This window comes from Vipera ursinii (genome assembly GCF_947247035.1).
Source record: "Vipera ursinii genome assembly, chromosome: 3".
NCBI lineage: Eukaryota > Metazoa > Chordata > Lepidosauria > Squamata > Viperidae > Vipera > Vipera ursinii.
Window position 1 is genome coordinate 107,320,870 of NC_139516.1, and position 19,100 is coordinate 107,339,969.

General features: G+C 38.4%; 1 protein-coding gene across 3 annotated transcripts in view; it reads left to right on the plus strand.

Annotated features, from left to right (window-relative positions):
- The window catches only part of RNASEL (ribonuclease L), a 26,145-nt gene extending 8,229 nt beyond the window's left edge, over nucleotides 1–17,916 (plus strand). The window contains exons 2-7 of one of the 3 annotated variants that reach the window (XM_083359645.1): nucleotides 1,825–3,280; nucleotides 5,232–5,323; nucleotides 5,896–6,098; nucleotides 9,193–9,313; nucleotides 12,966–13,123; nucleotides 16,186–17,916. In XM_083359645.1, the coding sequence (XP_083215771.1) occupies nucleotides 1,894–3,280; nucleotides 5,232–5,323; nucleotides 5,896–6,098; nucleotides 9,193–9,313; nucleotides 12,966–13,123; nucleotides 16,186–16,324 (2,100 nt within the window). In that variant the 5' untranslated portion in view covers nucleotides 1,825–1,893 and the 3' untranslated portion in view covers nucleotides 16,325–17,916. The other 2 variants (XM_083359646.1, XM_083359647.1) reach the window with 2 other exon arrangements.
- Nucleotides 17,917–19,100: the final 1,184 nt, after the last annotated feature.

Genomic DNA, 19,100 nt, shown 5'->3' on the forward strand with positions numbered 1-19,100 from the left:
CCAGTTTCCCACAATTGTCCTGATAAATTTATCTTCCATTCAATCTGTTCTTCTACTTTTTCCTCAAATTTCTTCTGATTTATGTAAAAAGTCTTCCATTTTCAATGTTGTCACTCTCTTTTCTAATTTTCCTGTTCACTGGATCTGTTGGTCAGTTGGGTCTTCTGTCTTAGTATTTAGTTGTTCCACTTCTTCTGTTATTTGCTGCATTGTTAGTTCTTTGGTTGTAGTCAAGATCTGGGTTTGTATATCTAAGCTGGCATCTTTTTCCTTTATGTTGCCTCTTATTTTGTTACATGCTGAAAGAATGGTTTCGTGTATTGATTTCAACATAAGGATTTTTTCCTGATCTTCATCCATATTCTCTTGATAATGTATTAAGTTGAAAATTTTAAAATCAAACGTTAAAAACAGGTTTTTTTGTTTTTATAGCTAGGTATGTGACGTGTTATAGGTAGTCTTTATAGTGGAAATTGTTTGCTAAGTAATAATTTATAGTCCAAAGTATTCCATCAACTTGTATAATACTTCTCATGTAAAGAAATAGGAAAACAATTTCTCAGATATAGCTCTGAAAATCAGTAAAGGTTTATTTTCATAGTTCAAACAGGCCAGATATGCCACCCTGCAGTTCCTTCTTTACAGCTGAGGTTTTCACAGGTGGCATCTGTTAAGGTCAAAGTTTTTTCTGAATTCTAGGCTTCAAGCCAAGTCTCTTTTAGTCAGTAACAAGTTGTAATACCATACTTCGCCACAAGATATCACCGATGCTGTTTAAAACTTTTTAAATCCCCCCTTTTTATAATAGTTTTTCAAAGTTTATTTCTTTTCTTTTTAGATAAAAATCAGTGTATCCAGTAGAAATAGGAATAAGAAAACTTAGGAAAACTTTTAGTCCTGAAATTTCACAAGTATATGCATCCAATTAGATTAAAGTTGTTTTTATAATTGCTTTGTTTCCCCTGGGTAGTCAGTTGTTGCTGTTCATTGAGGGTGGGGCAGGAATTCCCTCTCTCCTCACAGGGGGAAAAATACTTAGGGCAGCTTTTGCAGGAAAGATATTTAGAGTCTTAAAGAGAAGATCAGATCTCACCCAGTTTTATCCACGTTGCTTTAAAGGTGCTTGGTAGTAATTTTGACTTCAGCTGTCAGCAGCTTAATGACGAGCCATATTGCTATGGCCAGTCTTTCCCCTGCCAGTTTGGAGAGCTGCCCCAGATCAAGCGGAAGGGCTGCTGCTCTTCTGCGATCAAGCAGGGATCCCCTTCTCGCTCGTCGCCCCTACAGGGGGACTTTTGACCCTTTCCAAGGTCCCCCAGTGGGATGAAATTAGACGCTGAAGATGGAGTTCACCTCCATGCATCCGCAGGCGCTGATGGCAAACCGGAAGTCAACACTCCTATTTCTGAAAGCATTCTTAATTTTCAGGATTTTTGAACAACTGCCGAACACTTTTGCACAGTACTGCAGTTGTAATTTTTATGGTGTGTTTCCCTACCCCCCAACCCCACTCCTCAGCTGAGTAAGATTAAGGTGATTGTTCTTAGCATAGCAAGGCATAATACTAGTCTGGGATTCATCTTCCAGAATCTAATTTAGACTGGAGTCATAAACGTTTTGGCAATAAGACCTATTGAATATAGTCAAGTTTCTGAGTTAAAGCCTAAAATACGCATCTGATTATGCAGTTCATTCAGTATTCTGTTTTAATAATGGTCAGTCAGATGTTTCTAGGAATTTCTACTCTGGGTAGGAATAGTTCTTTCATTTATTCAAACTGTTGATGTCTCCATAACTGTATACATGTTTATGTTAAATATACAGTAATAAGAATACCTGGAAATCTAATATAACCCTCTTTCTTGAGAACTGAAAGAAGCCTGCAGAAAAGCCATGGCAGCAAAATTAAACATTGCTGTGAAAAAAGGTGACCTTCAGCTTGCTCAGCAGCTGTTGGAAGAAGGAGCAGATATTAACGCAAAGGTGGAAAATGGCTGGACACCTCTCCATAGTGCTGTACAAAGAGATTCTGAAAACATTGTTAAGTTTCTGCTGCAAAATGGGGCTGATCCATTAGCTCGGAAGGATAATGGTGCCACACCTTTTATTTTAGCAGGATTGACAGGCAATGTGAACCTTTTGCAACTTTTTCTTGATAAAGGCTCGTATATTAACGAGTATGATATCAATGGCTTCACCGCATTCATGGAGGCTGCTTGGTATGGGCAAGAGGAGGCCCTGAGATTTTTACATAAGAATGGGGCCGATGTAAATCAGCGCCGTGAAGTTGATGAGAATAAAAAGGCTGTGAAAAAAGGAGGCGCGACAGCTCTGATGGATGCTGCCAGTCATGGCCATTTTGCTCTGGTCAAAATCTTGGTTGAGGAAATGGATGCTGATGTAAATATCTGTGACAATCAAGATGCAAATGCATTGATTCATGCTCTATTTGAGGACGAAAAATGGAATAAAGGCAGAGAAGACTCAGCCCTTTTCCTTTTGAAAAACAACATTGACGTCAATAAGAGGGATGTAAATGGGAAAACTGTGCTCATATTGGCTGTTGAAAGAGAAAGCCTGGACCTTGTGAAGGCCATATTAGAATTTGATAAAGTTGATCTTGATGATGCTGATGAAAATAATGAAACAGCATTGCATGTAGCAGTGAAGAAGAAAAACGAAGTAATAGCAATGCTACTATGTGAAAAAGGAGCACGTGTAGATGATGATGTCCTGAATATTGCCCGTAGAACCTACCAAAGCAATATGATAGAGCTTCTTCAGAAATATGAATCACCAGATAGTCCAAGGCAGCCAGAAATATGTAAGGAATTCTCGAGCATACGCTGGAGATCAAAACTCCAGAAACTCAATCGAATGCATCGTCCTATGATTGGCAAGCTCAAGATCTTTCAATATCAAGATTTATGGATCCAGAAGACCACCCAAGGAGGGGTCTACCTGGGATTCTATGCTGGAGAAGAGGTGGCTGTGAAGGTATTCTGGAAGGATGCAGAAAATGCCAAGCGAGAAAAAGTGTGCCTTGAGAAATGCCGAACCAGCAAATACCTGGTAAAGTTTTGTGGTTGTGAAGAGAAGAAGACCTGTCTCTACCTGTGCCTCTCCTTGTGCGAAAAGAATCTTCAAGAGTACTTCAAGGAAGAAAACAGCATAACTATGGAAAGCAAAAAGATTCTTAAAAAAATATTTCAGGCTGTAAAGGAACTTCATGCATTTGGATTTGGCCATCAGGAGCTGCACCCAAGTAACATTTTGATAGGTTGGTGTTTTCTTTGGCAGTCTGCCCATTTATTCCAGTGTAATCCACTTAACTTTATAGGCTATATATGGAACAGCAAAATTCACAATTTGTTTTGCAGGGAGTGTTTTGTTGTTTTCAGCTTTCCCTATATAATATTATAAAGCCCCAGTTTGGCGCTTTAGCAAACCATTAACAATTTCATCATCATAGGTGGCAAAACTGCTTATCATTTAAAAAAGTCCCAAAGGTCACCCCAAGGTAATTTGGCTGGTCATCTGTCTCATAAAAGAAAATTGTCAGTACCCCATGAAAGTTGATGATTTCCTTCTCCTCCAACAGTCTTGTGAAATGAAGGGGAGGACAGGATCTCGTTTTTATAGTTGAAGGTTGAAAGGTTGAGAAGAGGCGATGGCTCCTCCCCATCATGCTGTCTTTCCTTCAGGGACTTTCCCTTCGTTCTAAAATCAGCATTGGCAATGAGCTGAATTTAAGAAAAAACTGTCTGTAGTGACTGCATGGTGAGGGGAAGTTAACAGTAATTTATTTTTCTGAACAATCCTTTAACTCAGATTCAGTTCAGACATCTGTTCATGCTTTATACATGAACAGAAAAAGTCTTTCATATCTATGTTAGCTGAGGAGGTTCACCCATTCTCAGCTCATTAGAATGGAAAAGAAGAGTAAACTCCTTTCCCTCACATTAGCTGATGCTGCCCAATAATTTGGGCAGCTCACAACAATCAATTGCAATAAATCCAATAAAAGATACAAATGAAAGAGGGTAACTCTTCCAAAAGCCTAAATGGGTGTTGTTTTTCATTGTAGTTAGTGAAAACAAAACAGCTTCATTAACTTTGTGTGAAATTGAATTGGTGCACTGCTGGTGGGAATTCCCTTCAGTGCACAACTATTTATCCCCTCCCTTCTGCAGCCATCAAAATCTGGACCCTCAGAACAAGATTGAAGGGCCCGGGGAGAAAGACAAGTTAAAATTGTATTGTGTGAGCAGAACTGATCCCTGGATAAATATATGTGTCAGAATCCATTTATATCACATTCATAAATGTATGTTTAAAACATCCCCCCCCATGGATTCTGCCATCTCCCGAGGAAGGAGGAGCGCATGTGGATTCAGCCTGCCTTAGGTTATTTCAAAGACCAAGGGAAACCTTTTGAACTGGGGGAACAAAAGGGAGGGTTAGAGAAGAAGGCATCTGGCCTGTGTCTCCATTTGAATCTGTAGAGGAAGAAGGCAATAACCATAAAGATTCGAAGTTCCTTTTTCCCACAAAAGGGATGACACAAAGTAAAATGATGGGGGCTGACCAAATGGGGTTGAGGGAAGGGGGGTTGAACCGGGAACTCTTTATAAAGTTTCAGTTTGTAAAACAATACCAAGTCCTGTCTTGTATTTCCACAACCAAGCATGTCCTAGTAAAAATTCCTTTTGGACCAGAACTGACTCCAAGAGTTTTTGTTTTCCTAAGATGTGGATTGGGGTGGGTCCTGACAATATGGCTTGAAGGTAGCTTGTTTACTAAAAACTGTTTATATTAAATTGTCTAGGCTAATATTGTAAGGTGCCTAGAGTTACTGTGTGACAGGATGGGTGGCTAATAAACTTTACAAATAGATAAATAAATAAAAATAAATAAATTACATTTAATCAAAAGCAGATATAAAAATCAACAAGCTTCTCTTGAGTCATAGGCAATGGACAAGGCCCAAGCATAGTACATTCTCATAACACTGCAATAATGATTTAATATTTTAAGTATTTTTTGTGCATTAGGTTGATATGAAGTAAGACAATATTTCAAAAAACAGATCACTTGCCTTATGCAAAATAAATATATTTTGCTGATGGGACTTTTCTCAAAAGATAGTGGCAAAATTGCTGCCATTACTTCAATTCAGTTTTCAAAGAATTTATACTTTGTTTCTATCAATTTCTTTTTTACTTTGTTAGATGTCACTGGCAAGATTTTTCTAGCAGACTTTGATAAGAGCAGAGAAATAACTGATGATACGAAATATTCTGTAATCTCAAAAGACCTACAGGTAAATAATTATCTTTATCTGTCTCCAATCTTCTGTATTCTGCAGAATATTAAATATAATTATAATCTCCAAAGAACAAAAAAAATGTAAAATTGGTTCTGGCCTTTACAGAAGCTTTTTTCCATAAAAACCTAATATATGTTATGGTATTTTTATTTCTGAAAAACCCACATACCCTGTTATACTTAATAATTAGGCCTATTTCTAAAATACAAATTAGATATAGTGTTCCATTTTAAAATTAAATTTACTTTTTACAAATCTACATTTCTGCTAGTCATCCTTGTGCTAATTTGAATCTCAGCAGAGTTACCATTTTGGGAAAGCTACAACATTATTTCACTCCATTTAAGTCCACTTAGTCTATGGAGCAAAGCAAATCATAACTTACAAGTTGTAATTTTACTGTATGGTGATGGGTGTGCTTGGTACTTGCTGCATTAGCTAAGATGAACTACAATCTGGACACAAAACTTACTGCCCTGTGAGAACCCAGCTGTAGCATAGTGGCTAAAGAAGGCGATCTGCTCTAATTGTTCTGGTGTGATATAGACATTTGTTTGTGCGCACAGGATCTTCAAAAACTTATCCTGTATGTTGTGATGAGAGGCCAGCTGGACTTTGAAGATTTGCCCACAAAATGCCCAGAGACTGTAAAGGAACATAAGGAGATTCAAGACCTCCAAAGAAAACTGGAACTCACTGACCAAAGTACCAAAGCTGATAGTCTACTGGAAATGCTGATCTATCATCCATATTTCTGGTCCAAGGAGACGTAAGTTAATACCAGAAATTTTGTAACTGGCTAACTTATCTGATTATTAGCATAATAGCCATGGGAGAAGGAGTTTTACAAGAAGAGCTAGAATGACAGACCTGAAATTATGCAATCTGTTCATTGCAGATCTTTTAAATTTAAAAAAAATTGTCCTCAGCATTGAATTCCAGGAATTGATTACATGACTTATAATTCATTTTATCATCTCAATGGCCTGATATTGTTGAGAACAATGCAATTAATACAGAGAAAAAGTTGCTGTCAGAATTCCCTCATTGTATTTTCTTTGAAAGGATGAGATGGCTCACAAGAATATTATTAATCATTTGTTAAAATGTTTCATATAAACTATTATGATGAGCACACTAGAGACATCAAAGCAAAAGTTCTCAAAATACTAAGACAGGGTACTGAATGTGATATGTCTCTGAAAGATAACTGAATTTAAGGCAACCACCCCATTTCTAGACAACATCACCACCAGATGAAATTGTAGCTGGCTGACAAACAGTACTTAGCAAATAGTCCTCAATAGCACTACATCCACATGGAGAGAAGTAAGCGGTGGGGTACCACTAGGCTCTGTCTTAGGCCCAGTACTCTTCAATATCTTCATAAATGACTGAGATGAGGGAATAGAAGAGGAACTCATCAAATTTGCAGATGACACTAAACTGGCAGGAATAGCTAACAAGCTCAGGATCCAAAAAGATATTGACAAACTTGAACAATGGGCCCTATCCAACAAAATGAATTTTAATGTGCAGAAAAGCAGTTTTACATTTAAGCAGGAAAAATCAAAGGTATAAGTACAAATTAGACGAAACTGCCCAGATTCATTATCTTGTCAATGTAGAGTTGCCAACTCTAGCTGAAACTAATTCTAGAATTCCAGTCCCCCCGCCCACACAATATATAAATATAAATTTAATAGTATATAAAGCATATAAATTTAATAGTAAGTATAAGTACAGTAGAATGACTATGCTAAAAGAAAGCAAAGATGAACTAATACTAATAGGTGCTTTGAGTGCAAATCCCAAATCCTTGCAATTCCAATAATCTCCTATTTCACAAAGTTTCCCTCTCTTTCATCGATACTAGACATCCAATTTTGGTTGCCATAATATAACAATACTGTATGTTGAGACCCTAGAAAGAGTGCAGAGAAGAGCAGCAAAGACAATTGGACTGGAGGCTAAAAGATATGAAGAACAGTTGCAGGAATTGGATATGTCTATTTTAATGACAAGAAGTCATGGGGTGGCATGATAGCAGTGCTCCGATATTGGAGGGGCTGCCATAAAGAAGAGGAGGGGGTGGGGTTACAACATATTCTCTGAAGTCCCTGAGTGCAGGACAAGAGCAATTGATGGAAACAAATCAAGGAGCGAACCAATCCAGAACTAAGAAATTTCCTGACAGAACAATTAATCTGCGGAATGACTTAACTTCAGAGGTTTTGGGTGCTCCATCACTGGAGATTTTTAAGAAGACATTGGACTTCCATTTGTCTGAAATGGTAGGGTCTCCTGCTTGAACAGTGGGTTTTGCTAGAAGACCTCCAAGGTCCTTTGCAGCTCACTTATTCTGATATTATAAAATGTTAGACAGCCTCCCTTCCCAATCTCAGGCAGTTATTTGGAAGGTAGTTAGTACATGTATTCTTATTGGGAAACCCCATCACAAAATAGATCATAGAATTTATGAAGATGGTGTTTGCTTCCATATATCTCCTAGAATCTAAGGGCCTTTCCCATTGCAGTGTTATAGTGCTCTCTACTCATCTACTCATCGCGGTGGCTCAGTGGGTTAGGACGCTGAGCTTGTCGATCAGAAGGTTGGCAGTTTGGCGGGTCGAATCCCGAGTGCCGCGTAACAGAGTGAGCGCCTGTTACTTGTCCCAGCTTCTGCCAACCTAGCAGTTCGAAAGCACGTAAAAATGCAAGTAGAAAAATAGGGACCACTACGGTGGGAAGGTAACAGCGTTCCGTGCGCCTTTGGCGTCTAGTCATGCCGGCCACATGACCACGGAGACGTCCTCGGACAAGCGCTGGCTCTTCGGCTATGAAACGGAGATGAGCACCGGCCCCTAGAGTTGGAAACGACTAGCACGCATGTGCGGGGGAACCTTTACCTTTACCTTTTACTCATCCTCAGGTCAAGCAGAAAATCACACTTGTATGACAATAGCTGTGTTGATTGCCTTTGTGCCTAAGAAAGACAAAGCCAGCAGCCACAACTTGTGGCTAACACTGATTACATTGATTTTAGTAGGAAAAGTAGTAGTAGTACAGCTAAGGATGACTTATGTCTGTCTCACTCACTGGGGACAAGGTGAAGATAATATTACAGAGAGCTGGCACACATCCCAAGGGAGCATTGGGATGGCATGACCAGAAGCAACACTGAAGGCTGTTCCAATCTACTAAATAAAACAGTTGATGAAAAGCCAATGTGTAACTCCTTTGGACCTTGATATGTCTCTCTCTCTCTCTCTCTCTCTCTCTCTCTCTCCACACACACACACACATATACATACATACATATACGCATACACATATATGTATGTGTGTGTATATATATATATAAAACATTCTCTTCATTAAGAACAAGATAAATGCTGCCAAAGGGAGGATTGTGTTCTAGCATTATCTTTATTTTTAGATACATTTTTGGGCAATGGGTAGTCCCATTAAAACTCTTAAAAAATTAGAGTATGGGCATAGTCCAGTGATCAGTTTGCAAATGTATGCTTGCCCAGAAAGCTGACACAAATCTATTGAGTGTTTAAAGAATATGTCAGTTTAGAGGGATAGAAGGGGAAATCTCACTGGTCTGGTTTCTAATAAATGAGTGTTCGGTGGTTGCCATGTCCAACCAAGATAAGTTATTTTTGTAACAGTGCAGGTTTTCTTATCAGCTCTTTTATGAGGGAACTCACAATATGCCTGCAGTCACTTCCTAACTTTGAAGTTAATATGCAAAGTATATTTTATTCTACAAACACCTTGGTCTCACCGATCATCCACAACACTTTTCATTCAGTAGTAATATACTGCATTTTTTACAATTGCCTTTTGTTCTACAGAAAGTACAGGGTCTTAAGAGATATTGGGAATGAGATACGTGCGTGTCAAGCAAGCAAGAAAAGTGACAGCCTGAATGCTTTGAAATGTAAGAATGATCCTTTCATGGACTGGAAAACAAAGGTAATCTATTGAACAGCAAAAAAGAAAAAAAAGGAATTATTTTGCATCTTCCAATTTAAAGTTTTAATTATATTGATTTCTGCATTCAATTTTTGCCTGTTTTGGAGCTGGCTGTGCTAGCTAACAGGTTTGATGGCAGCTTCTGCTAGTGACAAACAGCTAAGGCCTCACATGAGCAGTTTATCATAGGCATGTTTAGTCAGCATCCATTATTGAGAGACAATGTATGTAGTGGTATGTAAAATTTGGATGAGGATCAGGGAGACCTGGATTCAACTCCACTTGTATATTAATGTTGAAAATCCTCTGAATCAGCGTGTGAATTTAAATCCAAAGTTTTCTGGCTTTTTCATATGTCTACCCAGCAAGATAAGATAACCCTTCTTGTTTAGATTTGAAGTGCCTTTTTACATTCTAGATCAATTTCTAAATTTTAATTTTTCCAACCACATATTTCCCAGTGTTCCATCTGTATATTATAACCAAAATTTTAGTCTACTTTATCATACATTTTTTACTTGTTCTTCTGTTTCAAATTTCAGTAAAAGTATACACAGTTTAGCAATTACATGTTCATACACAATTCTATTTCAGGTTCTTTTGTATACTTTAAATCTTTCTAATAACTGTAGATAAGAAAACCATTGGCAAATAATCCCTCTGCCAGAAGTTATATTCCCCTTGACAATAAGCCATTTTGTTTGTCTATTATTTTTTCATTTATAAAATGCTTCTTGTGCTGAAATTCACAAAGGGTTTTTTGGAGGGCACAAACTGGATTTGTATTTATTTCATATGCTTAATATGGCATGTCTAACAAAACTATTTTTAAAATCCATCTTAATCTTGACTTTATCATTCCACAAATATTCATGCCACTCAAATCTCAGGCCAAGTACTTTAGACACCAAGAGCCTTCTATTTCTTAGCAGCACTTACTTTTTCATTCACACTAATAGCAAGCTACAAAATACAATTTTGAATCAGGTAGACCCACTCCTCCTCTTTCCTTTGCATGTTACAGTATTTATATTTAATTCATAGTTTCCCCCTGCCACACAAATTTAGATATATCTTTTATCACTGTTTAAATTGTGCATCAGAACAGATACTGTTTAAGACAAAAACATAATTCTAGGCAAAACATTTATTTTTATCATAGACGTTCTCCCCAGCAATAAAAATGGCAGTTTCTCTCATCTTAACATATCTTTTTAAACTTCATTCCATGTCTTAACATGGTTATTTTGAAATAACATACAATTTGTATGTTGATATTGTCATAGTGATACCCAGATATTTTACTTCCTTCTCAATTTTAAAGCCCATTTTATTCATCAATTTTATTTGATCTTTTATTTTCATGTTAGTTGTTGAAATCTTTGATTTCTATTTGTTGAACTCAAAACCTGCTAATGCACTAAAGCAGCAGTCTCCAAGCTTTCCGGCTTGGCAGCCTGGCTGGAGGGAGAAGGGAACTGGGCTGCATGAATGGCAGGAGAGGGGAACTGGGCTGCATGAATGGCAGGTTGGTGCACATGTGCTTGTGCGCCAGCCCACTGCTCGCGTGAGTGAAGTTGTATGAATGTATGCTGGCACTCCAGTCACATGAATGGAGTTGCATGCACACATGCATACCAGCCCACCATTCACACGAGTGGAGCTGCATGCATGCATGCACACCAGCCCACTGCTCGCCTGGCCTGGTTCCGAATAGGCCACAGCCCAGTAGTGGGCCATGGCTTGGGGGTTGGGGACCCCTAAACTAAATCTTTTAGTTTCCCCATTAATATCTCAATTCCCTTCAAAAGCTGTTCTAAAACAATACCAAGTCATCTGCAAAAAACCTACATTTATAAGTTTCTTTTTAAATCTTTACTCCCACAATCCTCTCATCCTGTTTTAATTGCTATTCAGTATTTCAAGAACCAAAATAAACAAGAAAGGAGACAGTGGACATCCTGTCTTGTTCCTTGTGGTATCTCACAAGCCTTGCTAGAACTTCATTAACAATTATTTGTTGTTTCTGTGAAATATAAATCGACCTCACTTATTTGATAAAGTCTCCCCAAAGTTCATATCTTCCAAAACTTTGAAGAAAGAAGCTCTGTTCAAATTGTCAAAAGCCTTCTCTGCTTTTAAGGAAATCAATGTGCCTTGTTTTTCATTATGTTGCTCCAAATATTTCAGAATGTCCACAGTATTTTTAGCATTACCCTCTAACTGTCTTTTAGGCTAAAAATTCTCATTGATCCTCATGAATAAATTCTTGCAAAATTATGTTTAGTCTATCAACTAGAATTGTAAACAACTTGCAATCATTATTCAATAATGGTATTGGCCTATAATTTCTTCTTAAAGTCAAAACAAAAGTCCTTCTGTCTCAGTTGCAATAGTACCAAATTATCTAGTTTTCTTTCCAGCTTTCTTCCTATAATTTGTGTTTTACAATCCAGAATTTCTACTTTGTCATTAATTTGTTTTATATCTAGAGACACTTGTGTTACACAAATTTCTATCTTCTGAACTTCTTTCATCCCTTTCATCTTTACAAGTCTTTAATCCATTATTCAGAAACTGTCAATTTAGTATCATATGATTCAGATAACTTATTGTTCAATTTTTCAAAGATTTTCTGAAATAAATCTGCTATAATTCCTCTCACGGCAGGTTGCTCTAATGATCTCTCCTCTCTGCTGTTTTTTGCTACTTTCTAGTGGTTGCCATGGTAATACTGTAATACAAATGTGAAAATTATCTAAGGGAACACCTGCTGCCAGCGTCAATTTCCCATCGTCCTGTGCGCTCCCACAGGGAGGGTCTCCTCAGGGTACCGCCGGTCAAGGATTGCCGACGGGCGATCCACAGGGGGAGGGCGTTCTCTGTGGGCGCGCCTGCCCTATGGAATCAACTGCCAACGGAACTCCGGACTGCCCTTGACCTTCGTTCATTTCGCCGGGACCTAAAAACCTGGCTCTTTGAGCTATCTGGTCTGGACTGAGGGGTTTAATGTTTTTACATTGTGATTTAATTTTTGCGGCTAGACTTAATTTAATTTAATTTTAATTTTATATTGGATTGTTTTTAAATTTTGCCTTGTAAACCGCCCTGAGTCCTTTGGGAATAGGGCGGTATATAAACCGAATAAATAAATAAATAAATAAATAAATAAATAAATAAATAAAAAAAATGTCTCAATTGCAAGGAAAAGAGTGAAAGACCGTTTTTCCCTATTGATACCCTTAAAATGTTCATCTCAAATGACACTTTATGGTTACAATCAGCATCACAATCAGACGATTATTAGCTTTATTTTTTGTTTTGCAAAATTCATCATTTGTCTGTACTCTTTAATAGTAAAAAAAAGTATATTCCCATCCAGTTCATTTGTCTATTTTAATTCCCAGTTTTTGAAAAAAACTATGTTTCTGCAGTCACACTATAAAGTGTCATTTGAGAAGAAGTTCTCAGAATCTCTCCTTTATCCAGAAAGACTGTGCCTATCTGGCTTTCGATCTCTGCTGCAGTGTCCTTCAAGGATGTCTAGTCTGCCATAAATCCTCACCCAGAAGCCAACATTGTTATATCCACCAAATTGCAAAGAGTGAGTTTTATGGACCAATAACTGGCCAGAATTTTGCATCTTTTTCAGATTGATAAAAAAGTACTGGAATCTATGATTTTTCTGTCAAACGAGAAAGAAAGCAAGAAGGGCAACAAGAAGGTCAAACGACAGTATAAGCCGGGTGTGATAGATCTAGTAAAGTTGATTAGGAATATGGGTGAACACTACCATGAAAAGAATGATGAGTAAGTAAATCTTTTTCTAAATTATGTATCTTTAAATGTATCTCTACATTGGATTTGTTGGCTGGCAACCTTTGGTTCTTCTTTTTCTATTGTACTAACTAGAATAAAAACCTGGCGCAAAGGTAAGTCACAAACTTATCTTCATTGATCACGTCCAACTGCAGGGAAATCTGTCACTTTGCAGGCAAAAGGAAAAAAATTCAGAAGAATGACAATTCTTCCTATATCCTGAACTTGGAATTGCTCTTGGAGCCAACAGCAACTATCACTAAGTTCAGAGAGGCGGTAGTAGTGACAGATTCCAGAGTGCTATTGGAAGCCGTTTTCCCAAGAGCTTTAGATACCAATATTGCCTATGGCAGGGGTGTCAAACTTGCGACGTCACGTGACGTATTGGAGCTTTTTCCCCCTTGCCGGCAATGGGGTGGGCGCGGTTTTGTCGTGACACGTCTGGCCCATGGGCCAGCAGTTTGACACCCCTGGCCTATGGTATTCATGCCTCCCTGACACAAACAAATATTCATTATGTAAATTCTAACATAATTTAGAAGACAGGCAACTGAACCTAAAATAAAATGGGACATTTATTGATTGGTTTAGAATAGAAAGGGATCTTTTTAGGAGTGAGGTGAGGAGCAAAAAGAAAGGAAAAATTCTAATAATTAATATTGCATCTCCTGTAATCTCTTTCACTTCTTAATGAAATGAAAGATTTATGGGAGCAAATCCAAAGAAATATCTGGTGCTAAATATATAACTGGCATAAAATAATAGTCTGTTCTGAAATATGGTACAGGTAATTCTTGACTTATGACCACAATTGAGCCCAAAATTTCTGTTGCTCAGTGAGACAGTTGCTAAGTGAGTTTTGTCCCATTTTATGACCTTTCTTGCTACAATTATTAACTGAATCACTGCAGTTGTTAAGTTAGGAACACGGTTGTTCAGCAAATCTGGCTTCCCCATTGACTTTGCTTGTCAGAAGGTTGCAAAAGGAGATCACATGACCCTGGGACAGTGCACCCATCATAAATATGAAAGAAGTTGCCTAGCAACATTTGATTACGTGACCGTGGGAATGCTGCAATGGTTGTAAGTATGAAAAACGGTCATAAGTCAGTTTTTTCAATGCCACTGTAACTTTGAACAGTCACTAAACGAATGGTTGTAAGTTGAGGATTACCTGTATTTCTAAAAAAAGATTGCCCATTATGTGTAGAACAATTGTAGTAAATATGCTGTGTGGACAAAAGATCATTTAGATTTTGAAAATTCCATATGTATATTTGTACAAGCTTAAGAACTAGTCTGATGTTAACTTCAGCTCAGAGGACATAGGGACATTAAGGCTTTATCCTCCTTGCCCTGGTGCCTGCTTACACTTTTGGTGCCATCAATCTGTGTGCTGAGGCTTAATTTAGAATCTGCAAGACAGATGTCAAAGAACAAGAAAGTAAGGTGATGCCAGAGTGGCAATAGATCTTGAAAAGCTTTATTAAGAAATTACTTCTTTACATACAGCATCAGAAGAATAGGACCCCAAACAGGTGGATGAGCTTAAATGGCGGGGAAGGTTTCCAGTACTCAATTTACAAGGAAGCTGGGGAAAAGGGATAATTCTTAGAACCCCTTTCTGCCAATTCCCTACACTTTGGAATCATTATCTTGGTTCTGAGATGATTATCAAGGGGAAATTAATATTTATATCCAATTGAGAGGAAGAGTTTGCAAATGAATAAGAAAACACATAATGGAGAATACACATTGAAGAGAATGAGTCTGGGTTGTTTGCTTAGAGTTGTTTGCTCAGGGTATTCTTTGCACTTAGGAGGCAAAAGAAAGCGTTTAGGGTGAAACTGGCCAAGGTCTTGCCAATTTCAGACAGGAAGCCTGCAGAGGATGCTAATTAACTAATCAAGGTCATAGAGCTGAGTTTAATAATCTTTAAGGTTGGCACCTTTTAAGAAAGTGCTGAGCTGGGGAAAAAAGAGTTTAGGTAGAGATAGTTTGTTTAAGCAATCTCTCCCTTGTGCAAAGGGGGAAATTCTAAAAGGTGGAAAAGAAAACAAAAATACAAAAATAGGGTGAGACAGTCAGGCACAGGACACTTTTGTGTGGGATATGCCTTCCTGGCAGAAACTCCATCTTTTGGCCAGCATGCCGCAGGGACAGGCTGAAATTTGAAGCTCATCCAACAAGAACATTTTCTTTTCTATTGAAAAAATCAATGCAACCTGCTAGATGGACCTTCTGATTTATTTTTTTTGGGGGGGGAGGAGTTTGAGAGAGATCATTAACCTGCCAGGCTCCAATTGGATCATTCCATGGCTGCCCCTCCCATCCACCTGCAGGCTGTGTCTTTCCGTGGCTCCTCTTCCTCCTCTTACATACAAACAGATGAGGATCTTTTCCTTTCTCTGCAACTGAGCTTATCTCCAATTTCCTCCCACAGCAACACAGCAAGGTTTTCTGGCCTGTGTGACAGGCTGGGAAGAAGAATAGGGGGAGGGGGTGTAGTTTTTGAAGCAGTGTGTCTTCTCTTGAGGATGGGAGGAAAGCATTCCTGTGAGGTTGTGGGAAGAAAGTCCAAACAAATGTAGACTGGAAAACACGTTGCAAAAGCAGAAACTTTAGAAAAGGCTTCATGTTAGAAGACTATCTCTATGGAAAAATGTTCCAGGTTTCAAAGATCAAAGGAGTTGCATGCTATTGCTACAGTAAACCTGAGAGCAGGGCATTTAAAGCAAATTAGACTATTAAACTAGTGGTTTGAGTCGATTGCTGAATGAACTGTCAATGGGACCTCTTATGATCTAAAAAAAAGAAAGAAAATGAGATTATCAAGCCAGCTCCTAGGAAATGCTTGGATTTTAATAACTATGTAGTCTTTTACAGCTTGCATAGTTCACAGATCCAAAAAACATGTGTTTCCTGGCTGACAATTGCATTACAATTTAGCAAGTTGGCATTCATCTTTTAGCAGCTATTCTTCACCTTCTTTAACCCAGGACAAACTACTGCTTGCATATTGTTTATATTAATTGTATTTTCCTTCATTTCAGGGTGAAAGAAATAATTCAGGATCCTGCAGACTATTTTCTGAACCTCTTTCCAGATTTAACCATTTATATCTATCAGTGTTGCTGTAACTCAGATTATAAGAAGTATTTTCCAAATGCTAAGGATTCTTCCCACCCATAACATGGGTCAATGGGCACTGATTGTTTAATGACATAATTGACCTACATATTTTCTAACTAAAACCAATCAATACTTTTATCAGCAATTAATACTGTATGTCATCCTGGAAAATGAGCTCCTCCTCTTTAGGCCTTCCCTTGCTCACAGACAATCTAGTCAAACTACAACAGCTAGTTAGTGTACCCCCAGAGAAACCAAATAATGCAGAATACAATTGTCAAATTTACAATCATGTCTAGTCTGACAACACTACTTTTAAGTTCCCAAAGCATTGGGCAAAGCATGGTGGAGTTGCATAATTGCTTCCTCTCCAACCTAATATGTTGTATTTGTTAATGATACTGCAGATATAGGAGTTTATTTGTCAAAGTCAGCTTCTATCCAAAAAAAGCCCCTTACCCTTTTTAGTGAGTGGAGAATCTCTGCTTTCAAGCAAGTTTACTGCAATGCCACAGGGACAGAATACAAGGTTTTGCCCGCTTGACAAGGTTGAAGATGCAACTTACATAGTAATGCCACACATTTGGTCAGTTAACAATATCCTGTAGCCACAACACCCCTTTCTTGAAACCCAGAGTCCCCTTTGTCTTATCCAATAGCAGCAAATGCAGCAACAGCAGCCAGACTTCTCATAACTATCCTTGAGGTTTCACTTCTGCTTTGTTGAGCTGCATAAGCTCTTCCTATAGTTCTGCTTCTCTACAAATAAGTCAGTGTTTTTTTTAGCAAGCTGAAACCATTTTACTAGGCTAAGCTGCTTCCCCAGTCAAGCTTTAAATGCGCACGGGCTTAAAGATTATAAAAGGGCACTTGGAAATTAATATTTTTTGCCACTGAAGTTCTGTGTGCGCTCTGCAGGTTGCAAAATAAATGAACATGAGGCACGTGACCATGGGTCGCCTACCTAAGAGCTGCACGATGACTGAATCCAGTCACTCACTGTAATGGTGTGTAGAAATGACTTTGGGAGACAGGAGGAAAAGTCGTAGACTGGACAACTGGTATGTAAAAGAGATCTCAGCCCACAGAAGGATGGAGGGCATGGGAAATGTTTCCCTAATATTCTGGTGTGTAAAAAGAAAGGAGGGGAGAAATTGCAAAATAAATAAGTTTATGGCAAAGTTAAGATACGTTTGCAATAAAGATAGAGCAAATATTCTTGGTTGTGCTCTCTGACTGGGCTACTATGAGCAGCTATACTGACCATGCAAGAAGGACCATATTACATTCAACGCTGACAGCAGAGATTATCAATTGTTCTTGGTCTTCAGTGCCTTCATCTCAATAATTCTTTTCACAGTGATCCTAGGCTTGTAGTTGTGTGGTGTCTGACAATTGTCAAGTATCAGTGTGGTATCCTGTGGTGTCCCTTTTGAGTTCACTGCAGCACCCTGGGATACAGCAGAACCGAGTTTCGGAACTTGGCCACAGTGATAATTATTACTCTCTGCACTTAGCACATTAAATTTCACTTTGATTGTATTGCTTTACATATAATCCCTACATCTCTATGATGTCATGCCATGTAAGTGGTATGATAAACTGAAATCCATGGAAGTCTATGCTGCAATAAACTTGGTATGTAAAGTGCCTCAAAACTGTATTTTTACTTCATCAGTTACTTGAACAGTTGAAAACATCCATCCAATGTTTATCAAGATAAATGATTGCATGTTGAAAAGAAGAAAATTACTTTTAATTTATTTCTGCAACTCATCCAAAATTGCCATAAGTATCATCTGCAGGAAGCACTGCACTGCAGAAAGTCAACAGTCTAGGACAATTCTTTAAAATTTTCTAGAACAGCCTAAAAACCCAACAAAATCAAAATAAAGGTAAAGGTAAAGGTTCCCCCGCACATGCGTGCTAGTCGTTTCCGACTCTAGGGGCCGGTGCTCATCTCCGTTTCAAAGCCGAAGAGCCAGCGCTTGTCCGAGGACGTCTCCGTGGTCATGTGGCCGGCATGACTAGACGCCAAAGGCGCACAGAACGCTGTTACCTTCCCACCGGAGTGGTCCCTATTTTTCTACTTGCATTTTTACGTGCTTTCGAACTGCTAGGTTGGCAGAAGCTGGGACGAGTAACAGGCGCTCACTCTGTTACGCGGCACTCGGGATTCGACCCGCCAAACTGCCGACCTTCAGATCGACAAGCTCAGCGTCCTAACCCACTGAGCCACCGCGTCCCTTAAAATCAAAATAGGGCAGCCTAAAACCTTGTCCTTTTCACACAAATTAAAAGATTTACACCTCAATAACATATAAGGCCTCATTGCAAAAACTGAAATATGTGTGTGAATTTTTCCCCTAGATAATCTCATTGTTTTCTTGAAAGTTGATTTATGAATCCCTTTAAGTTACAAATCTCTCCACTGTATAATGTGATCTAATGACTTTGAATATTTTCATCACAGCTGGCCACTAAGGTAGGCAAAACCCAAATTGCATTGACCACTTCTGAGTCCTACCAATAACATCCCTTTGCTGTTGATTCCAAGTTGCTGAAGTCAGAATAGACCTGAATATTTTAAAAAATATTTCAATATTTTAAAATCTTAATTTGAGCAATGCCATTAATTTTTCAAGAGTGGCAATACAAGGCTAGAATTACTACTGGTGCATAGTTTGCATTTAGCATTTTGGTTAGGATCCAATCATCTCTGGTTCCTTTGCCATTTTTGAGCTATGAGTTCAGCAGCCCCCAAAAGAGACCATGCAGGCCAATTTGCTATGCTATTGAGGCAGTGATTCAATGAAACCAGGATCTCACTGAGTAT